This window comes from Nannospalax galili, unplaced genomic scaffold (genome assembly GCF_000622305.1).
Source record: "Nannospalax galili isolate Female #2095 unplaced genomic scaffold, S.galili_v1.0 scaffold853, whole genome shotgun sequence".
In the NCBI taxonomy this organism is placed as follows: domain Eukaryota; kingdom Metazoa; phylum Chordata; class Mammalia; order Rodentia; family Spalacidae; genus Nannospalax; species Nannospalax galili.
The window spans coordinates 1311834-1330004 of NW_008332825.1; the positions used below are offsets into that span (position 1 = coordinate 1311834).

At 42.8% G+C, this 18171-nt stretch overlaps 1 protein-coding gene across 1 annotated transcript in view; it reads right to left on the minus strand.

Moving 5' to 3' along the window:
• The window catches only part of Srgn (serglycin), an 18212-nt gene extending 8320 nt beyond the window's left edge, over nucleotides 1-9892 (minus strand). Inside the window, exon 1 of the mRNA XM_008827814.3 lies at nucleotides 9774-9892. Within this exon, the coding sequence (XP_008826036.1) occupies nucleotides 9774-9849 (76 nt within the window). The 5' untranslated portion in view covers nucleotides 9850-9892. The remainder of the gene's footprint in view (nucleotides 1-9773) is intronic.
• Between the last annotated feature and the right edge of the window lie 8279 nt (nucleotides 9893-18171).

Consider the following 18171-nt stretch of genomic DNA (forward strand, 5'->3'; position numbering starts at 1 on the left):
ATAATAATAATAATTTTTTAATTATTTTTCATTATGTGTGTATGTGTGTGTATATGGGTATGTGCCTGTGAGTGCAGGTACCCATGGAGGCTAGAGGCATTGGATCCTCCTTGGGCTGGAGTTACAGGTGGTTATGAGCTGTCTGATACAGGTGCTGGAAATTGAACTTGGGTCCTCTGGAAGAGCAGGATATGCTCTTAACCACAGATCATCTCTCCAGTCCCCCATAGAACATTCTTCAGAATAAAATGTAGATCAAAACTCATTCTCTTTCTTTGTGCTTAAATTTCTTGGGAACAAGGCTCCTCTATTTGTGGATGGGCAGAGAAGTTGGAGTCTCTTGCCATTTCCCTGGAATTTTTTGTTCTTTTCTGTTGTCTGAGACAGAGTTTCACCCTGTGACCCTGGCAATCACTATGTAGACAGAAGCAGCATTGAATTTGTGGTGCTCTTCCTCTCCCTGATGTCTGTCTTGGTCTCAAGTGCTTGGACTGCAGGAATGCACCACCATAACGTTCCTGGAGATGCTTTATTAGTTCATGGGATGCCGTCTTCATGACTCTAACAAGGCTGAGGCCAGTGGTGAAAAACCACACATAAATGCCGGGTTCTCAGAATGTCCCCAGCACCACAGTCACAGCGCTTCAAATGCTGGTTTCCCTGACCAGGAGGATGACACTAACCTATCCCTGAGAGCAGCTTGTAGGGAAACTGGTTCCCCACTTAGGAGTCTCTGAATCTCAATTTACGGAATGTGAACAGTGACAGAGCAAGGAGTTCCTGTTTCAAGTGGGCTGAAAGTCTGTAAAGTGGTCCACAGAAGCCTTGCATTAATGCGTTTTCATTCCTCCTCCTTCTGCTGATTCTTTCCTGAGGCAGCTTTAGCTGACGTCTCATTACTGTGTAGCCTCCTGTGAAAGGATTTAAAAAAAAAAAAAAAAAAAAAAAATGCAGCCTCTCCACCAGCAGAGGGCATGCTGGGATTAAAGGCGTGCACCACCACGCCTAGCTACTTTATATTTTTTCAAACCAACTTTTCCAAACTGTGCATATTTTACATTCACAGCACATGTCGGTTGGGACTCATCACAGTTCAAGGGCTCAGGAGCCACAGGTGGCTGCTAGCTATTGGACAAGACAAAGCAATTACTTCTTCTGGCTGAGTCACTGAATAGCAAGCTGGAAAATGTGGGTTTGGACAGGAAGTTAAACAGAAAAGCTGAACTAATTCTTTTATTTTCCCCAGCAGTGTCAAGGCTCAAACCCAGGATTTCAGGTGTTTTAGGCCAAGTGATCTACCACTGAGGGACAGCCCCAGCCATACACTCATAAAAAGAGGGGCCATTCCCATCAAATACAGCTTTTTTTTTTTTTTTTTTTTTTTTTGGTCTTTTTAAGACAGGGTTTCCCTGTAGCGCCAGCTGTCCTAGAACTCACTATGTAGACCAGGCTGGTCTTGAACTCACAGAGATCTACCTGCCTCTGCCTTCTGAGTGCTGGAATTAAAGATGTGTGCCACCATGCCCAGCAAATATAGCATTTAAAAATTTATTTATTATTTTTATGTGTATTTGTGTATTGCCTGCATGTAGGTAAGTGTACCCATGCCATGAAATGCCCATGGAGATCAGAAGAGACTGCTGGATCCCCTGGGACTGGAGTTACAGACAGTTGTTAGCTGCCATGTGAGTGCCGGGATTCGAACCTGGGTCTTCTGCAAGAGCCAGTGTTCTTAACCGCTGAGTCCAAATACAGCATTTTTAAAAAAAAATTATGTCATGAGTGTTTTGCCTGTATGTATGTACATCATGTTTGCCTGGTGCCAGAAGAGGGTGTCTAACCCTCTGGAACTGAAGTTACAGATGGTTGTGAGCTACCATGTGGGTTCTGGGAACTGAACCTCAGTCCTCTGTAAGAGCAGCAAGTGTTTTTAACCACTGAGCCATTTCTCCAGCCCCAACATTTTTTCACTAGCTTAAAACTACAACTTTGGCAGATTAGTAAAAACTATAGTGAAATATAAAGCTTCCCCTGGTTCCTTTGGAGTCGGGAAGAGCTTCTAAAACCATGACTACACTAAAAACTACTGAATCATATAATTTAAAGGGTGAATTGTATATTGTAGGGACTGTATCTTCCTCCTCCTCCTCTTCTTCTCCTTCTTCTTCTTCCTCCTCTTCCTCCTCCTCCTCCTCTTCCTCTTCTTCCTCTTCCTCTTCTTCTTCCTCTTCCTCTTCCCCTTCCCCTTCCCCTTCTCCTCCTCCTCCTCCTCCTCCTCCTCCTCCTCCTCCTCCTCCTTCTTCTTCTTCTCCTTCTTCTTCTTCGTCTTCTTGAGACAGGGTCTCCCTGTAGCCCCAGCTGGCCTGAACTCACTATGTAGACCAGGATGGCCTTGAACTCATTTTGTCTTTTTGAGACAGGGTCTCCCTGTAGTCCCAGGTGGCCTCACTATGTAGAACAGGCTGGCCTTCAACTCACAGAGATCCGTGGGTCTCTGCCTCCCAAGAGCTAGGATTAAAGGCATGCGCCACCACACCTGGCTAGGGGCTGTATCTTAATAAAAGTGTCTTTAGGGGCTGGAGAGATGGCTCAGTGGCCAAGAGCACTGACTGCTCTTACAGAGGACCAGGGTTCAATTCCCAGCACCCACATGGCAGCTAACAACCATCCATAACTCCAGTTCTAGGGGATCTGACACCTTCTTCTGACCTCTATGGGCATTGCACGACATGGGTGCACTTAACATACATGCTGGCAATACACTCATACTGGAGAGATGGCTCAGCAGTTAAGAACACTGGTTGTTCTTGCAGAAGACCCGGGTTTGAATCCAGCACCCATATGGCAGCTAACAAGTGTCTGTAACTCCAGTTCCAGGGGATCTGACGGTCTCTTCTGTCCTCATGGGCATTGCACAACACAGGTGCACTTACCTACATGCAGGCAATACACTCATACATATAAAATAAAAATAAAATATTTTTAAAAATAAAATAATAAGCCAGGCATGGTGGCACATGCCTGTAGTCTCAGCTCTTGGGAGGCAGAGGCAGGCAGATCTCTGTGAGTTCAAGGCCAGCCTGGTCTACATAGTGAGTTCCAGGACAGCTGGGGCTACAGGGAGACCCTGCTTCAAAAAGACAAAAAAAATAAAAATAATAAAATAAAATAAATATATTAAAAATATAAACAAAGTGTCTTTAAAATTACAAAGAAATGAAAAGATATAGCTCAGTTGGTAGAGCACTTGCATAGTATGTACTAGGCCCTAGGTTCCATCCCCAGCATTGCATGAACCAGGTGTGGCGTCACATGTCTGTAATCCCAGCACTCGGGAAGTGGAGTCAAGAGGATCAGAAGTCCAAGGTCATCCTCATTTACATGCTGAATTTGAGGCCATCTTTGGCTGTATGAGACCCTCTCCCCGCCCCAACCCCCACTAAAAATCAAATCCAGCCTGGCAGCAAATGCCTATAATCCTAGAACTTAATGGGAGGATTGCCGCAAGTTCTAGGCCATTCTTAAACATAGCAAGTTCTAGGTCCTGTCTCAAGTACACCAAATAAGGGTAGGGATGATGGTTCAGTCAGAAAAGGCCTTGCCATGCAAGCAAAAGGACCTCAGTTTGATCCCAAGTTCCTAAAAGCACCAGGCAATCCCAGCAATGTGGAGGTAGAGGCAAGAGGATCCCGGGGCTCGCTGGCCAACCAGTCCAGCCTAATTTGTGAGCTCTAGACCAATGAGAGACATTGTCTCAAAGGAAGTGGATAGCATTCCTCAGGATGACAATGAAGTTGTCTTATGGCCGCCACATGCATGCACACATGCACACAAACACATGAACATGCATGCACACATGCACACAAACACATGAACATGCATACACAAGCACACACACACATACACATAAGAAAATAAAATAAGAAAGAAAGAAAAAATAAGCTTTCCCATTCCAAGATCCATCCAATTTTCTATCTGATGAAATTAAAGGTTCATTTAGAGCACAGTTACAGACACCAAATTCCTGGTAGCTATTCATGGTTGTGAGCAGGCTGTGAGAATTCAAAGTTTTGCCCCCTGGAGTTGTGAAAGTATCTGGACTTTATCTTGCCCAAGATATTAAAAAAATGTCTTAAGGATTATCACCTTTTTTTGTCTTTTTTTAATTTTTAAAATTTTAAAGATTTTATTTATTATTTTTATGTGTACGCATGTATTGCCTGCATGTTGGTAAGTGCACCCGTGTTGTGCAATGCCCGAGGAGGACAGAAGAGGCTGTGAGATCCCCTGGGACTGGAGTTACGGACAGTTGTTAGCCGCCATATGGGTGCTGGGATTCGAACCCAGGTCTTCTTCAAGAACAACCAGTGTTCTTAACCACTGAGCCATCTCTCCGGCACCCCTGTTTTGTTTTTGAGATAAGTTTCTCTACATAGCCCAGGCTGACCTAGAACTTGCAATCCTCCTGCCTCAGCCTCCTGAGCACTAGCATTATAGGCCTGCACCACTATATGCCCAGTGTGATGATCATAATTTTATAAATGAAAGGGAGCCCACATATAGAAAGAAACATAGCTTCCTGAAAGGCCCCACTCACAGTGGATCTGCCGGTTGGCTGACTGTGGAGCGGCTTCTGAATGAACATGGATTTTACTTGGAACCTCTTTCCTCCTTGCCCTTCACGCTCCTTACATGTGACTAGCTCTGTCTCACTGAAATACCTCATGTGAATACACTCTACCAGAGCAATTACCCTTCTCCAGCAGTCCTTCTGTCTTCATGTTTCCCTTATCATTTCCCCTAACACAACCACAACTTACTAACTGCTTATTCTTAAGGTTTATTTATTTATTTTTATGTGTATGTTTTACCTGCATGCAAATGCACCACATGCATGCAATGCCTGCAGAGGCCAGAAAAGGGTGTCAGATGCCCTGGAACTGGAGTTATGGTCAGATGTTAACTGTCATGTGGGTGCTGGGAACGGAACTCGGGTTCCTCTCCAGCCCCTAGTTTCCAGGGTTTTTTTTAATGGAAATATTTTTTATTTTTGTCTTTTTGAAGCAGGGTCTCCCTGTAGCCCCAGCTGTCCTGGAACTCACTATGTAGACCAGGCTGGCCTCGAACTCACAGAGATGTGCCTGCCTGCCTCTGCCTCCCAAGTGCTGGGACTACAGGCGTGTGCCACTACACCCGGCTGGAAATATTTTTTTTATATTTTATTTATTATTTTTATTTCATGTGTATGCATGTATTGCCTGCATGTAGGTAAGTGCACCTGTGTCTTGGTGTCATGCAATGCCCTCAGAGGACAGAAGAGGCCTTCGGATCCCCTAGAACTGGAGCTACGGACAGTTGTTAGCTGCCATGTGGGTGCTGGGATTTGAACCTGGGTCTTCTGCAAGAAGCCAATGTTCTCAACCACTGAGCCATCTCTCCAGCCCCTAGTTTCCTGCTTTTAATGGAAACTTACTACAGGTGCATTAGAAAAACTTAAGGAAAAATTGTCATAAGGTGGGGGCAAGGGTAGAGATAATTTCAATTCATTAGAAATGTTAATGTTTAAGCAGCTGCCACCATCTAGGCTGGAATAACTTCCTACCAGCCTATCAACTCTACAAGATGGATAAACTTCCCTTCTCTTCACCGTTGACAGGCTATAAAAAGCTCAGAGTTTACTTTCAGTTTCTCCCTCAACTCTATCGTGAACATCAAAAAGACTATAGTCAAAGGACAGTTTATGTTTTAAATAAAGAACATTTCAGGGCTGGAAGGATGGCTCAGAGGTTAAGAACACTGGCTGTTCTTGCAGAAGACCCCGGTTCATATCCCAGCACCCACATGGCAACTGACAACTGTCCATAACTCCAGTTCCAGGGGATCCAACAGCCTCTTCTGTCCTCTGTGGGCATTGCACGACACAGGTGCACTTACCTACATTCAGGCAATATGCACATACACATAAAATAAAAATAATGAAGTATTTTTTTTAAAAAGAACATTTCTAAACCTCCAGTTGTGCAGAAAGTTAATTCTGACCTTGAAATTGAATGACTAATTAGTTCATTGTAACAGACCTTGGGCAAAATTCACACGTTTGGCAAGGGGCTGATGTAAGAGGCTCATGAGACAGTGACTGTCAGTTCCAGTTCATTCTTCTGTCATAATTTCTCCTCACAGGGAAAGTGATGATTGTAATGGGCAACAATTTTGAAATCACTTTACAAACAGCTGTGCTCACCAGTGGAACATGATACATGATTGCTGTGATCTGGAAGACAGTATGGCCCCCTGACCACACCTGTTCATGGATTTTCCATTTTCTCTCTTTTTGGGTATTTTGTTTTGTTTGAGATGGGGTCTTATGTAGCTCAGAACTCACTGTCTAGCTGAGGATGATCTTGAACTCCTGATCCAACCCAGTGCTTTGGGGACATTTTTGACAGAGAGGCAATACAGTGTAGGACTGGAAGCTTCACTGACAAATCCCTAGAGCCTATACTAAAAAGATTAGCTGTTTTATCATTCACCACCCATCACCAAGTTTCCATTTCTTGGTTTCCATATACTTGGCACACAGTTTTATATCATGGTTTTCAATGGATTTGTAAAAATAAGTGTGTTGTAGGTCGAATTACTTCCTTTACAAAAGTCCTAATCTACAAGTACCTCTAGGGTGACAATATTTGGAAACAGGGTCATTGTAGATGCTGTTAAGATGGGACAATGAGGGTGGTCCTTGTTCAATTTAACTGATGTTTTATCTAAGAAGAGGGTATTGGGTGTGTGGAAGAGGAGGCCCCTGAAGACACAAGCACCAATCTACGAGCTAAAAGGAAAGGGTCAGAATGAAACCAACATCTTCAGTCCCAGGCTTTTGGGTTTTAGACTCTGCAGCTGGGAGGAAATAAATTTATGTTGTGTAAATTACCCAGTCTGTGGTAATTTGTTATGGCAGTCTAAGAAAACTAATACGGTGATCTAAGATCAATAAACCAAAAGTCTGGTGATTTGATCAGTCAAACTGGTAAGTTATATAAACACTGATTCTTAAATGTTTTTTTAAAAAGCCAGAGAGCAGGCTGGGGCCATAGCTCTGTTGTTGTTCCTAAGTGCTTGCCTATATGCACAAAGCCCTGGGTTCCATCCCTAGTGCCTCATAAACTGGGCATGGCGGCATAGGTTTGTAATCTTAGCACTCAGAAAGTAGAGGATCAGTTCAAGGTGATGCAGGTGAGACAGCGCAGAATGTAAAGGCACTTGCCTTCAAGGCTGACAATTTGAGTTCCATCCTTGAGGCCTGTATGCTGAAAGAAGAGAACTGACTCCCAGAAGTTGTCTCTGACCTCCATATACCCACTGTGACATGTACACACACACACACACACACACACACACAGAGTAAATAAATATTTTTTAAAGAAGTTCAAGGTTATCCTAGGCTATATAATGAGTTCAAGACCAGATTGGAACAAGAAAGCAGGAAATGTTACTGAACCCCCAAAGCTTCCTGGGTCACTACCACATGGCCAGGTACCTATTTCCCTCCGAGCTCAGATGTGAGCTAAGCCCTTGAGTCAAGAGCCCTTTCAGAAACACCCTAAATTTTCGGTTTATTCATTATCTCCACTTTGGTTTCCCTTTCCTACCAAGAGCTAAATGGAGAAGTTGGCCACATAAATGCCAGCATTGCACACAATCTACTCGCAGTTTTGTTTTTTCTTCGTTTACTTCTAGTGCCTAAACATATAAGGTTTTGTTTTCATTCTAGTCTGACCAATCTAGTCAATGCAGAATGTGACATTACTGGGAACTTTTGCAACCACAAAGATGGACACACATGTCACCCAGCCCCAACTGGCCACCCAAGTTCTGCAACGAATGTGGAATTCACTGCTGTTAATCTTGTCAGAGCATACGGTTATTAAGGACTCTTTAGAACAAGCCAAAGGTTTTTCCCTAGAAGATTTGAGTAGAGCTGTTCTCTATGTTAAACAAGGGACTGGAGATCTAGCTCCGTGGTAAAACACTTGCTCAGCATGCTTGAGGCCCTGGGTTCAGTCTTCAGCACCACAAATAATAAATAGAAGCAATCTTAAGCAATGTTACTTCCATTTTTTTCCTCAATGTTATCACAGCTAGACAAAAGTTAGTTTTTTAAATTTCCAACACATAAGGACTTTCTGAGATTAACTGTAAGATTTCATTTCAACTGAAAGTAAAAACATGACGGTTAGAAGTCACTTTGAAGAAATGAACCCAGGACCTATGCGTCACTGTGACTCAACATTCCCTTTACCATTTAGGGGAACTTAATGTTTTCTTAGCCATAAGTTCTGCTACCCTATTTATCAGGCCATGACCTTCTTCTGCTTTATTTAGAGATCCTTATGTTTCAAAGGAGAAGAAATTATATTTTTCTTACCAACTTATCATTTTCGTTTTCTTAGTCATTAAAGGTTTTAGGTTGATTCCGTGTGACTAAACATCCCTAAATGATAGAGAAATCTAAGAAGGTATTTCCAAATTTGCTGTTTCTCTGAGCAACAGCACAAATACTAACATTCTTTGGACCGTCTTTAAACATCTTTCTTTGGGTTTGCGTTAACTTTGTCTAGCCATAATTGAATTTTCAGTAAGAACCAAGCTTTAAAAACAAAAAAAGAAGCCAGGCATGGTGGTACACGCCTTTAATCCCAGCACTTGGGAGGCAGAGGCAGGCGCATCTTTGTGAGTTCAAGGCCAGCCTGGTCTACATAGTGCGTTCCAGGACAGCTGGGGCTACAGAGAGACCCTGTCTCAAAAAGACAAAATAAATAAAAGATGAGAGAGAGAGAGAGAGAGAGAGAGAAAGAAAGAAAGAAAGAAAGAAAGAAAGAAAGAAAGAAAAGGAGCAGAAGCAGGTGGATTTCTGTGAGATGGAGGCCAGCCTGGTCGACATAGTAAGTTTCAGGTCAGTTGGGGCTACAGGGAGACCCTGTCTCAGAAAGACAAAAAAGAAAGAAAAAAGAAAACTGAAAAAAAAAATCCCCTCAAACATAGTCAAATTTGCCCCAATTTAAAAATAACATTACTGCCCTTAATCCCAACAATTGGGAGGCAGAGGCAGGTGGATGGCTAAAAGATGGAGGACAGCCTGGTCTACGTAGTTAGTTCCAGGACAGCTGGGGCTATAGGGAAACCTTGCCTCAAAAAATAGCATTGCTCAGTGTTAAAATAACATGGTCATCACAAGGCATTTAAACTTGGAACATGGTAACATATGCCTGTAATCCCAGCACTTGGGAAGTAGAGGTTGGGAAATCAGGAATTCAAGGTCAACCTCATCTATATAGCAAGTTGGGGCCAGCCTAGGCTACATGAGACCCTGTCTCAAAACAAAACAAACTTGGGATTCATTTAGACAACTCAGGGGTAGGAAGATAGTCTAGAATATTCCAAGATGCCATCATCTCCATGAATTAGACACATGGGTAATTTTCTATTTCTTGAGGTTTTTAATGGATAAACCATACATCTTCATCCAAGAATAAAATAGTACATTTCAATTATTCTAAGAATTATATGAGACTGCCACTTGCTTTAGCATTTAATTAATTTCTTATTCTTATTCTTATTTTGGTACCAAACAAGTGAACTCACACTAGGGAGTTCAGATCCTCCACATTTGTCTTTGCTGCCTACCCTACAACCCAAAAATGAAGACAGTCATTGGTGTGGACACTAAGGCTTTCAAAGAAGAGGGCAGGGGAATAAGATCACCGGGGTCTTACCTTGAACTGAAGATCCCATAACCAGAATGAAGGTCAGAGCTAGGACAAGCCTGCTGCTCTGGGGTACCTGCTGCATCTTGACCAGCTCACTCCTGCACACCAGCCTCTCAATTAGGAAATGCAGCAGAGTGCTCTCTGTCCCTTTTAGCAAAAGGTCCCAAAGCCTCAGACCCTGCCCAAGAACACACGTCACAGTTTCCTGAACAAATAGAAAAAAGATCCACATCAATACCCAGAAAGAAATAAAAAAGAAAGCAAAATAACTATTCACACCGAGGATGGAACGGCACGGGACTCCACCTGGGCCTCCTTTTTTTTTTGTTGTTGTTGTTCTTTGATACTTGCATATTAGAAAAAAAGTTTCCCCATCCAAAAAAGTCAAATCTGTATTTAGAGCAGCTTGTTTTTCCTTTCTTCAGGTGACAGTCTAAACATCAAGGGGTCAACAGTACTGCTGGAGTAAAGGAACTGGGGCCACCGTCTCATACCGCATCATGGAGGGGCTTAACTCACTGAGACAGGCTCCAGCAGGCTGTCCTCGCTTATCAGAATGAGAAGTCTCAGTCCCATTTACAGCTTCTTCTTGGACTCAGTGTTTTCATTGGGCCACTGGCTTTTCCTCTACCTCATAATATGGTAAGGATTTTTGGTTCCAAAAAGAAACAGGTAAGACAGTAAAAAACAAAAACAAACAAAAAAACCTTACATTCCTCCATCCCTTTACATCAACCGCCTTTTGAGATGTGAGCCCATGCAAACTTTCATCTTCTCTCCTGGTTAAAACATTTTTTTTTCCAGATTGTTTTAGGACATCCTGACCTTAAATAAGGCAGACATCAGGATCAAGGGCTGTCTTCTCACAGGGCTACTGAATGTGAAAACACAAGAAACACTCATCACTTTCTGGACGCAAAAGAATAGTCCTTCCCCTGGTCCTGGAGAGTGCATAGGGCTCTAGAGTACAGACACTCTATGATCTAGACTCATAGTAAATACAGTGGCTTATGACACATCCTTTGCTTTGAAGATTCAGTCACTCTCCATTTTCAGTTACGCCTGTCCCCAGCCTGCTCAGACACTTTGACTCACACCCACCATCCATTTCATGCTCCCCCTTTGCCCCCAGCCTTTGACAGGAGGGAGGAGTTTCCCTTCCCTTGTTTTGGACTTCCTGCAGATTCCTTACCATTTCCTGCAGAGGACAGACCTCAGAGTCTAATTGCTCAGTAGCTGTGGTGAAGAGGAATGTACATCTGACTCTCCTCAGAAGCCCCTCAGAACCAAGAAAGCCTCAAGTGCAATAACCAACCCCCAAACTCACAGACCCAGCAAAGCCCACACTAGAATATTGGTTTCTGTTTAGAATTTCAGTCCTCTGTCTTTAGTCCCTTTTCACCTTAACTCTCAATTAAAATCTTGCCATCAAAACAACAGACCCTGTTAATTAGCGTTAAGAAGTTTCCTTACAGCACCTCAGAGCTGATTAGAAGCAGTGATGGTTAGTTTCCTCAGTTTCACACAGTGGGGAAGAGAGGCCTCTCAGTGAGGGGTTTCTGAGTTCAGGGTGACCTGTGAACATGTCTATGGGGTCTTGATCGAGTTCATTGATGTGGGAAAACCCAGCCCACCATGGGCAGCACCATTCCCTAGTTTGGGGCTAACTGTAATAAAAGTAGGAAAAGCTAGCATCTCTCTCAGCTTTTGATTGTGGGTACGATGTGACCAGCTGCGTCAAGTTCCTACTGCCTGGTTTCCCCAGAAATAATGAACTGTACCCTGGAATTGGGAGCTGAGTTGCTTTTTTTCAGGGTATTTTGTCACAGCACAAAAATGAAAGTAGGGCAGAAATTGTGCCTAAAAATGGTCATTAGGGGATTTTTCTCATTTGGATCCTTTTCTTTTTCCTTCCCTGGGTCATGGAGATGATATTCATTCATTCCTTATTTTTTTTATTCTTAATTTTTTTATTTTGTGTATATGCATGTATTGCCTGTATGTAGGTAAGTGCACCCATGCTGTGCAATGCCTGTGGCAGACAGAAGAGGGCGTTGGATCTCCTAGAACTGGAGTTTTAGTTTTAGCTGCCATGTGGGTGCTGGGATTTGAACCTGGGTCTCCTGCAAGGACAGCCAGTGTTCTTAACCACTGAGCCATCCCTCTAACCCTATTTATTATTTTTATCTCATGTGTGAATGTTTTGCTTGCATGTATGAAAGTGCACCTGTGTCATGCAGTGCCCACAGAGGCCAGAAGAGGGCATCAGATTCTTTGGAATTGGAGTTGTGGATGGTTGTTAACCACCATGTGGGTGCTGGGAACCGGACCCAGGTCTTCTGGAAGAACAGCAAGTGTTCTTAACTGCTGAGCCATCTCTCTAGTCACTCACTATTTATTGAGGCTGGGTTTCATGTAGCCTCAGCTAGTCTCAAACTTACTGTGTAGCCAAGGATGACCCTTGAATTCCTGATCCTTCTGCCATCACCTCCCAAATACTGGGATGGCAGGTGTGCACCACCATAGCTGGCCTCACGGAGATTTCTAACAAACATTTTCAGTGTTCACAACCTCCATTCTCTACACTGACAGCCAACAGCTCCTGTTTCCAACAGCCCTCCTTCAGCCTCACTTCCCTGGTCCTCTCTTCAAGCCATAGAGGATCAGGACAAGCCCATGAAGCTGCTGGGTGTCCTGTGTCTAAGTGTGTTTTCCCCACTCAGCAGCTCAGCCATGTGGGCTACTTACTCCTTATACCGCCATTATTTGGATTGTAATAATGATGTATAACCAACAAAAGGATGCCCACAAGAACACGTGGTACACACCTTGGCTACACAGGCAGCACTCCTGGGCAAGGGGCCATCTTACCCACTGTTTCCTACATTAACTAAAGATTTACAGCCAGGCTTGATAGTGCATACCAGTAATCCCAGACCAGGGAGGCTAAAACAAGAAGATTGTGAGTTCCAGGTTAGTCTAGACTACACAGGGAAAACTTGTCTAAAAATAAGAAAAGGGGGGCTGGATAGATGGCTCAGCGGTTAAGAGCAGAGGACCCGGGTTCGATTCCCAGCACCCACATGGTGGCTATGAACTGTCTTTAACTCCAGTTCCAGGGGAATCCGAAGCCCTCTTCTGACTGAGGCATTGCACAACATGGGTGCACTCACACACATGCAGGCAATACACTCATACACAAATAAATAAATAAATAAATAATAAATAAATAAATAGGGGCTGGAGAGATGGCTCAGCGGTTAAGAACACTGGCTGTTTTTGCGGAAGACCCAGGTTCAAATCCCAGCACCACATGGCAGCTAACAACTATCTGTAACTCCAGTCCCAGGGGATCCAACAGCCTCTTCTGACCTCTGCGGGCATTGCACGACATGGGTACGCTTACTGACATGCAGGCAATACATGCATAAACATAAAATAAAAATGATAAATAAAATATTTTTTTAAAAAGTAAAGGCTGATGTTATTTACTTCTTAAAAGGTTGCATATATATTGAAAAATCAAGTATGTAGCATGTAAGTCATGGTAATTAATAAATGTTCCCTAATACTCCTTCTATAACTGTTACCCTCAAGTTCCAGTTAATTCTTTTTTTAAAAAAATATATTTTATTTTTATGAGTGTATTGTCTGCATCTATGTAAGTGTACCCATTAAAGAAAGAAAATAAAAATAAATAAACAATTAATTAATTAAAAAAATAAGAAAAGGGACTGGCAAGATGACTCAGCAGGTAAAGGCACTTGCTACCAAAACTGACAACCTGAGTTCAGTCCCTGGAACCCACATAGTCAAAGGAGAGAACTGACTCCTGCAAGTTGTCCTTCTGATTTCCATGTGTACGCCATGGCACTGCTGTGTCCACACATCCACACACAAACACACAAAGAATTAATAAATAAACAAACAAAAAACTTTACAGAAAAAGGATTTTTTTTTCTTATAACTCAGTCTCCATAATATGCTTGTTTTCCATGACTTTAAACAACAAATTATAGCCTGACATGGTGATACATGCTTGTAATCCCAGCACCTAGGAGGTAGAAGCAGACAGGTCAGAAGTTCAAGGCCAGATTGGGGTACAGAATGAGTTTGAGGCCAGTATGGGTTGCATGTGACCCAGTCTCAAAAAAAGGACAAATTCTAAATTCTGTTCTTCATTTACCAGAATATATATATATATATATATATATATATATATATATATATATATATTTGAGTCAGGGTCTCCCTGTAGCCCCAGCTGTCCTGGAACTCACTATATAGACCTAGGCTAGCCTTGAACTCACAGAGATCCAACTGCCTTTGCCTCCCAAGTGCTGGGATCAAAGGCATGTGTCACCATGCTCAGCACCAGGTTATATTTTTAAAACTTTTATTCATGTGTATGTGTGTGTCTGTGTGTGGGTATGTGCTCTCAGAGGCCAGGATAGATATTCTTTGGACTGGAGATATAAGCAGTTGTGAGTTACCCAATGGATACTGGAATTGAACTCTGGTTCTCTGGACGAGCCTCAAGTACTCTTTACCATTAGGCCATCTCTTTACCCCTGCCAGGTGATCTTAAATGTATCTATCTAACTTTATTTCACAGTTAAGCTGCCTATGAAATGGGTCCCTTTATTCCTTAGCAAGTGCTATGGTTTAAATGTGTCTCCCCAGAAGTTCATGTTGATAATTTAAATCTCTAGTTATATGTAGGTGGTATTTGAATATGGGGCCTTTGAGAGTCATGAGGGCAGAATCAGTATCCCCTTGATGATGCTATAAGAAGAGGAAGAGAGGGGCTGGAGAGATGGCTCAGTGGTTAAGAGCACTGGCTGCCCTTGCAGAGGACCCGGGTTCAGTTCTTAGCACCCACATGGCAGATAACAGCCATCTGTAACTCCAGTTCCAGGGGATCCAACATCTTCTGGCCTCTTCAGGTATTGCACAACACAGATGCACTTATACATAAGCAGGCAAAACACTCATACACATTTTAAAAAAATTTTTAAAGAGGAAGAGGGACCCAAGGTCCCAAGATGGAGTGTTTGCTCCATCTTGCCATGTAGTACCCCCTGTCATGTTATGCTATAGTAAGGTCCTAGCCAGGTGTGGTATTCCACACCTTTAATCCCAGCATTTGGGAGGCAAAAGCAGGTGGATCTCTGTGAGTTCAAGGCCAGCCTGGTCTACATAGTGAGTTCCAGGCTAGCTGGGGCTACAGGGAGACCCTGTCTCAAAAAGACAAAAAAAAAAAATGGTCTTAGGGACTAGAGAGATGACTCAGAAGTTAAGAGCACTGGCAGCTCTTGCAGAGGACCCAGGTTAGAATCCCAGCACCCACACGGTGGCTAACAATTGTCTGTAACCCCAGTTCCAAGGGATCTGACACCCTCTTCTGGCATTGTATAACACGGGTGCACTTACATACACACAGACAGCACACTCATACACACAAAATAAAAAGAAAAAAGAAAATATTTTAGAGCCGGGCATGGTGGTGCACATCTTTAATCCCAGAACTCTGGAGGCAGAAGCAGGTGGATCTTTGTGAGTTCAAGGCCAACCTGGTCTATATAGCAAGTTCCAGGCCAGCTGCGGCTACAAGGAGACCCTGTCTCAAAAAGACCAAAAAAAAAAAATCTATATATTTTTAAAAATTAAAATTAAAAATAGTTTAGCCTGGCATGGCAGTTCATGCCTGTAATAGCTCTTGAAAAGTGGAGGCAGGAAGATCAGGCGTTCAAACCATCCTGGACTACATGAGATCCTGTCTCTCACACCCACAAAATCTCTATTTGACTTCATAGATCTTACCTTTCTCCTAGGACACACTATCAAGCTGGTCAACAATAATTTTTGTATATCATTAATTGCTTTTCTAATTAAAAATTAGTGATTCCTATGAAAAAGTCAGCAGTTGGAGACCTTCAAGGAAGAACTTGAACAACAAGGTAAATCCCCTGTCACTTCCCACCCAGAGATTATAACAGCCTCGTCCTGCCCTTGGCCATACAAAGCTACACACAGCACTCAGCACACTGGGTCCCTCTCCATCTCTTTTCTTGCTTTTCTTTTACACCCTATGGTTCTGTGCTGCCCCACTACTGTCCCTGTGACTTCCAGCCAAATTTATAACTCGTTCAAGTTCACCAGATGCAGGTGCTAAGCTTCATCTCCTAAAGCAGTCTAAGCAAATTCTCAAACTCAGTGGCAATATTTGCCTCTTCTTTTTCTTCTTTTCTTTTCTTTTTCTTTTCTTTGCTTCTTTTCTTGAGACAGGGTCTCATGTAGCTCATGCTAACCTTGGACTTGCTACGCATCTGAGCATCACCATGAGCTCCCCAATCCTCCTGTCTCCACTTCCCAAGCGCTGGGATTACAGGCATGTGCCAACTAGGCCAGCTTTATCTATAATACTTTCTAGGATTCACAAGCCAACTTCACCATTTCCCTTTCTGCCCCCGACCCACCAAAATTAAGCTCACGATACCTGCCATTATGTTTAGAGTTATCAGTCATGGAGGAAGAAGGAAGTTCTTTCCCCTTAGTGTGTAACCACACAGCATGAAGCAGTTCTTTCAACGACTTTTCGTTTAGCTATCCAGGGGTTGACCACATTAACCAATTAAATTACTACACTTTGGTTGTTCTTATTTTTTGATAGACTTCAGGCTATTTTTTTCTGGTCTTAGCTGCAAACATGAAAAATGAACAGACTCACTTAGCGGAATGCTAATTAGAAATGTCATGGCATTGGGGCTAGGGATGAGGCACAGTGGCAGAATGTTTGCCTAGCTTGCAGGAGGTCTTCAGCATGATCCCCAGCAAAACACACATGCAGGAAACTTACAGCGAATTGAAATTTAAACACACAAACACACACACACACGCACACACACACAAAGGAAACTCATAGTGAACTGAAATTTAATTCTCACTAAAGGATAGCCATTTTCCACCCCCAAACCTCAGTTATTGCTGAAATCAGCTTCTTCTCTTCTGATTTTAATCAAATGCTCTGTTCCTTGTTGACATTTATTTTATTATATCCCCCCCAAACACTAAACTTCCAGATCATGTTCGCATGCCTCTGTCTGTCCAAGACACTGAGTAAATAAATTCTGTCTGAGTACTTTTAGCTTTGCTTGTTCTAACTTGGCCTCACACTAATTTTTGTTACTGGATTTTTGAGATTTTTCTTGCAACCCAGGCTGACCTTGAACTTGGTATGTAGCCAAGGCTGGTCTTGAACTCCTAGCTCAGTCTCCCAAGTACTAAAATTGCAGACGTGCACCACCATACCCAGCTCCATACTAATTTTATATCAGTGATGTAATTTTGCATGTTACAGAATATAATTGGTTCATATAGCTATTAAGTTACAAGGTGACACACGTCTTGAATCCCAGCATTTGGGGCGAAAAGGCAGGCAGATCTCTGTGAGTTCTAGGCCAGCCTGGTCAACATAGCAAGTTCCAGACCAGCTAGGGCTAGAGTGAGTGAGACCTTGTCTCAAAGAGAGAGAGAGAGAGAGAGAGAGAGAGAGAGAGAGAGAGAGAAGAAAGGAGTTAACAGTTTTGGAAACAGGAGGGCAGGAGGACGATAAATGTTTCTTTTGTGCACTTGTCACAAATTTTATTTAAATGTTTTATTTTTTTATTTTATGTGTATGAGTGTATTGCCTACTTGCATATGCAATGCCTGTGGAGGTCCGAAGAGGGTGTAGGGTCCTCTGGAATTGGAGTTATGGACTGTTGTTAGCCGCCAAGTGGGTGCTGGGAATCAAACCCAGGTCCTCTGCAAAAGCAGTCAATTCTCGTAAGTGCTGAGCCATCTCTCCAGACCCACTGTCATAAATTCTAAGAGATTCTTTTTCCCCAGTGCAAAGAACGAACTCAGGGCCTCACATATGAAGGCTAAGGCTGTATCACTTAGCTATATTCTAAGCTATATTTACAAAATTTTTGATTTATGATTTTGGGGCTGGAGAGATGGCTCAGCAGTTAAGAACAGTGGCTGTTCTTATAAGTCCAAATCCCAGGACCCACATAGCTAAAACTGTCCATAACTCCAGTTCCAGGAGATCCAATGGCCTCTTCTGTCCTCCACAGGCATTGCACAACACAAGTGTGCTTATACACATGCAGGCAATACACGCATACACAGAAAATAAAAATAATAAATTAAAAAAGAAACTGTTAAAAAAAGTTATGATTTTGTTTTGTTCTGTTTTTTGAGACAGGATCTCCCTTAGCCCCAACTGGCCTGGAATTCTCTGTGTACACTAGGCTGGCCTTGATCTCATAGAGATTCACCTGTCTCTGCCTTCCAAGTGCTGAGACTAAAGGCATGCACCACAACACCTAGCTTAGATTTAATCTTTCTTTCTTTTTTA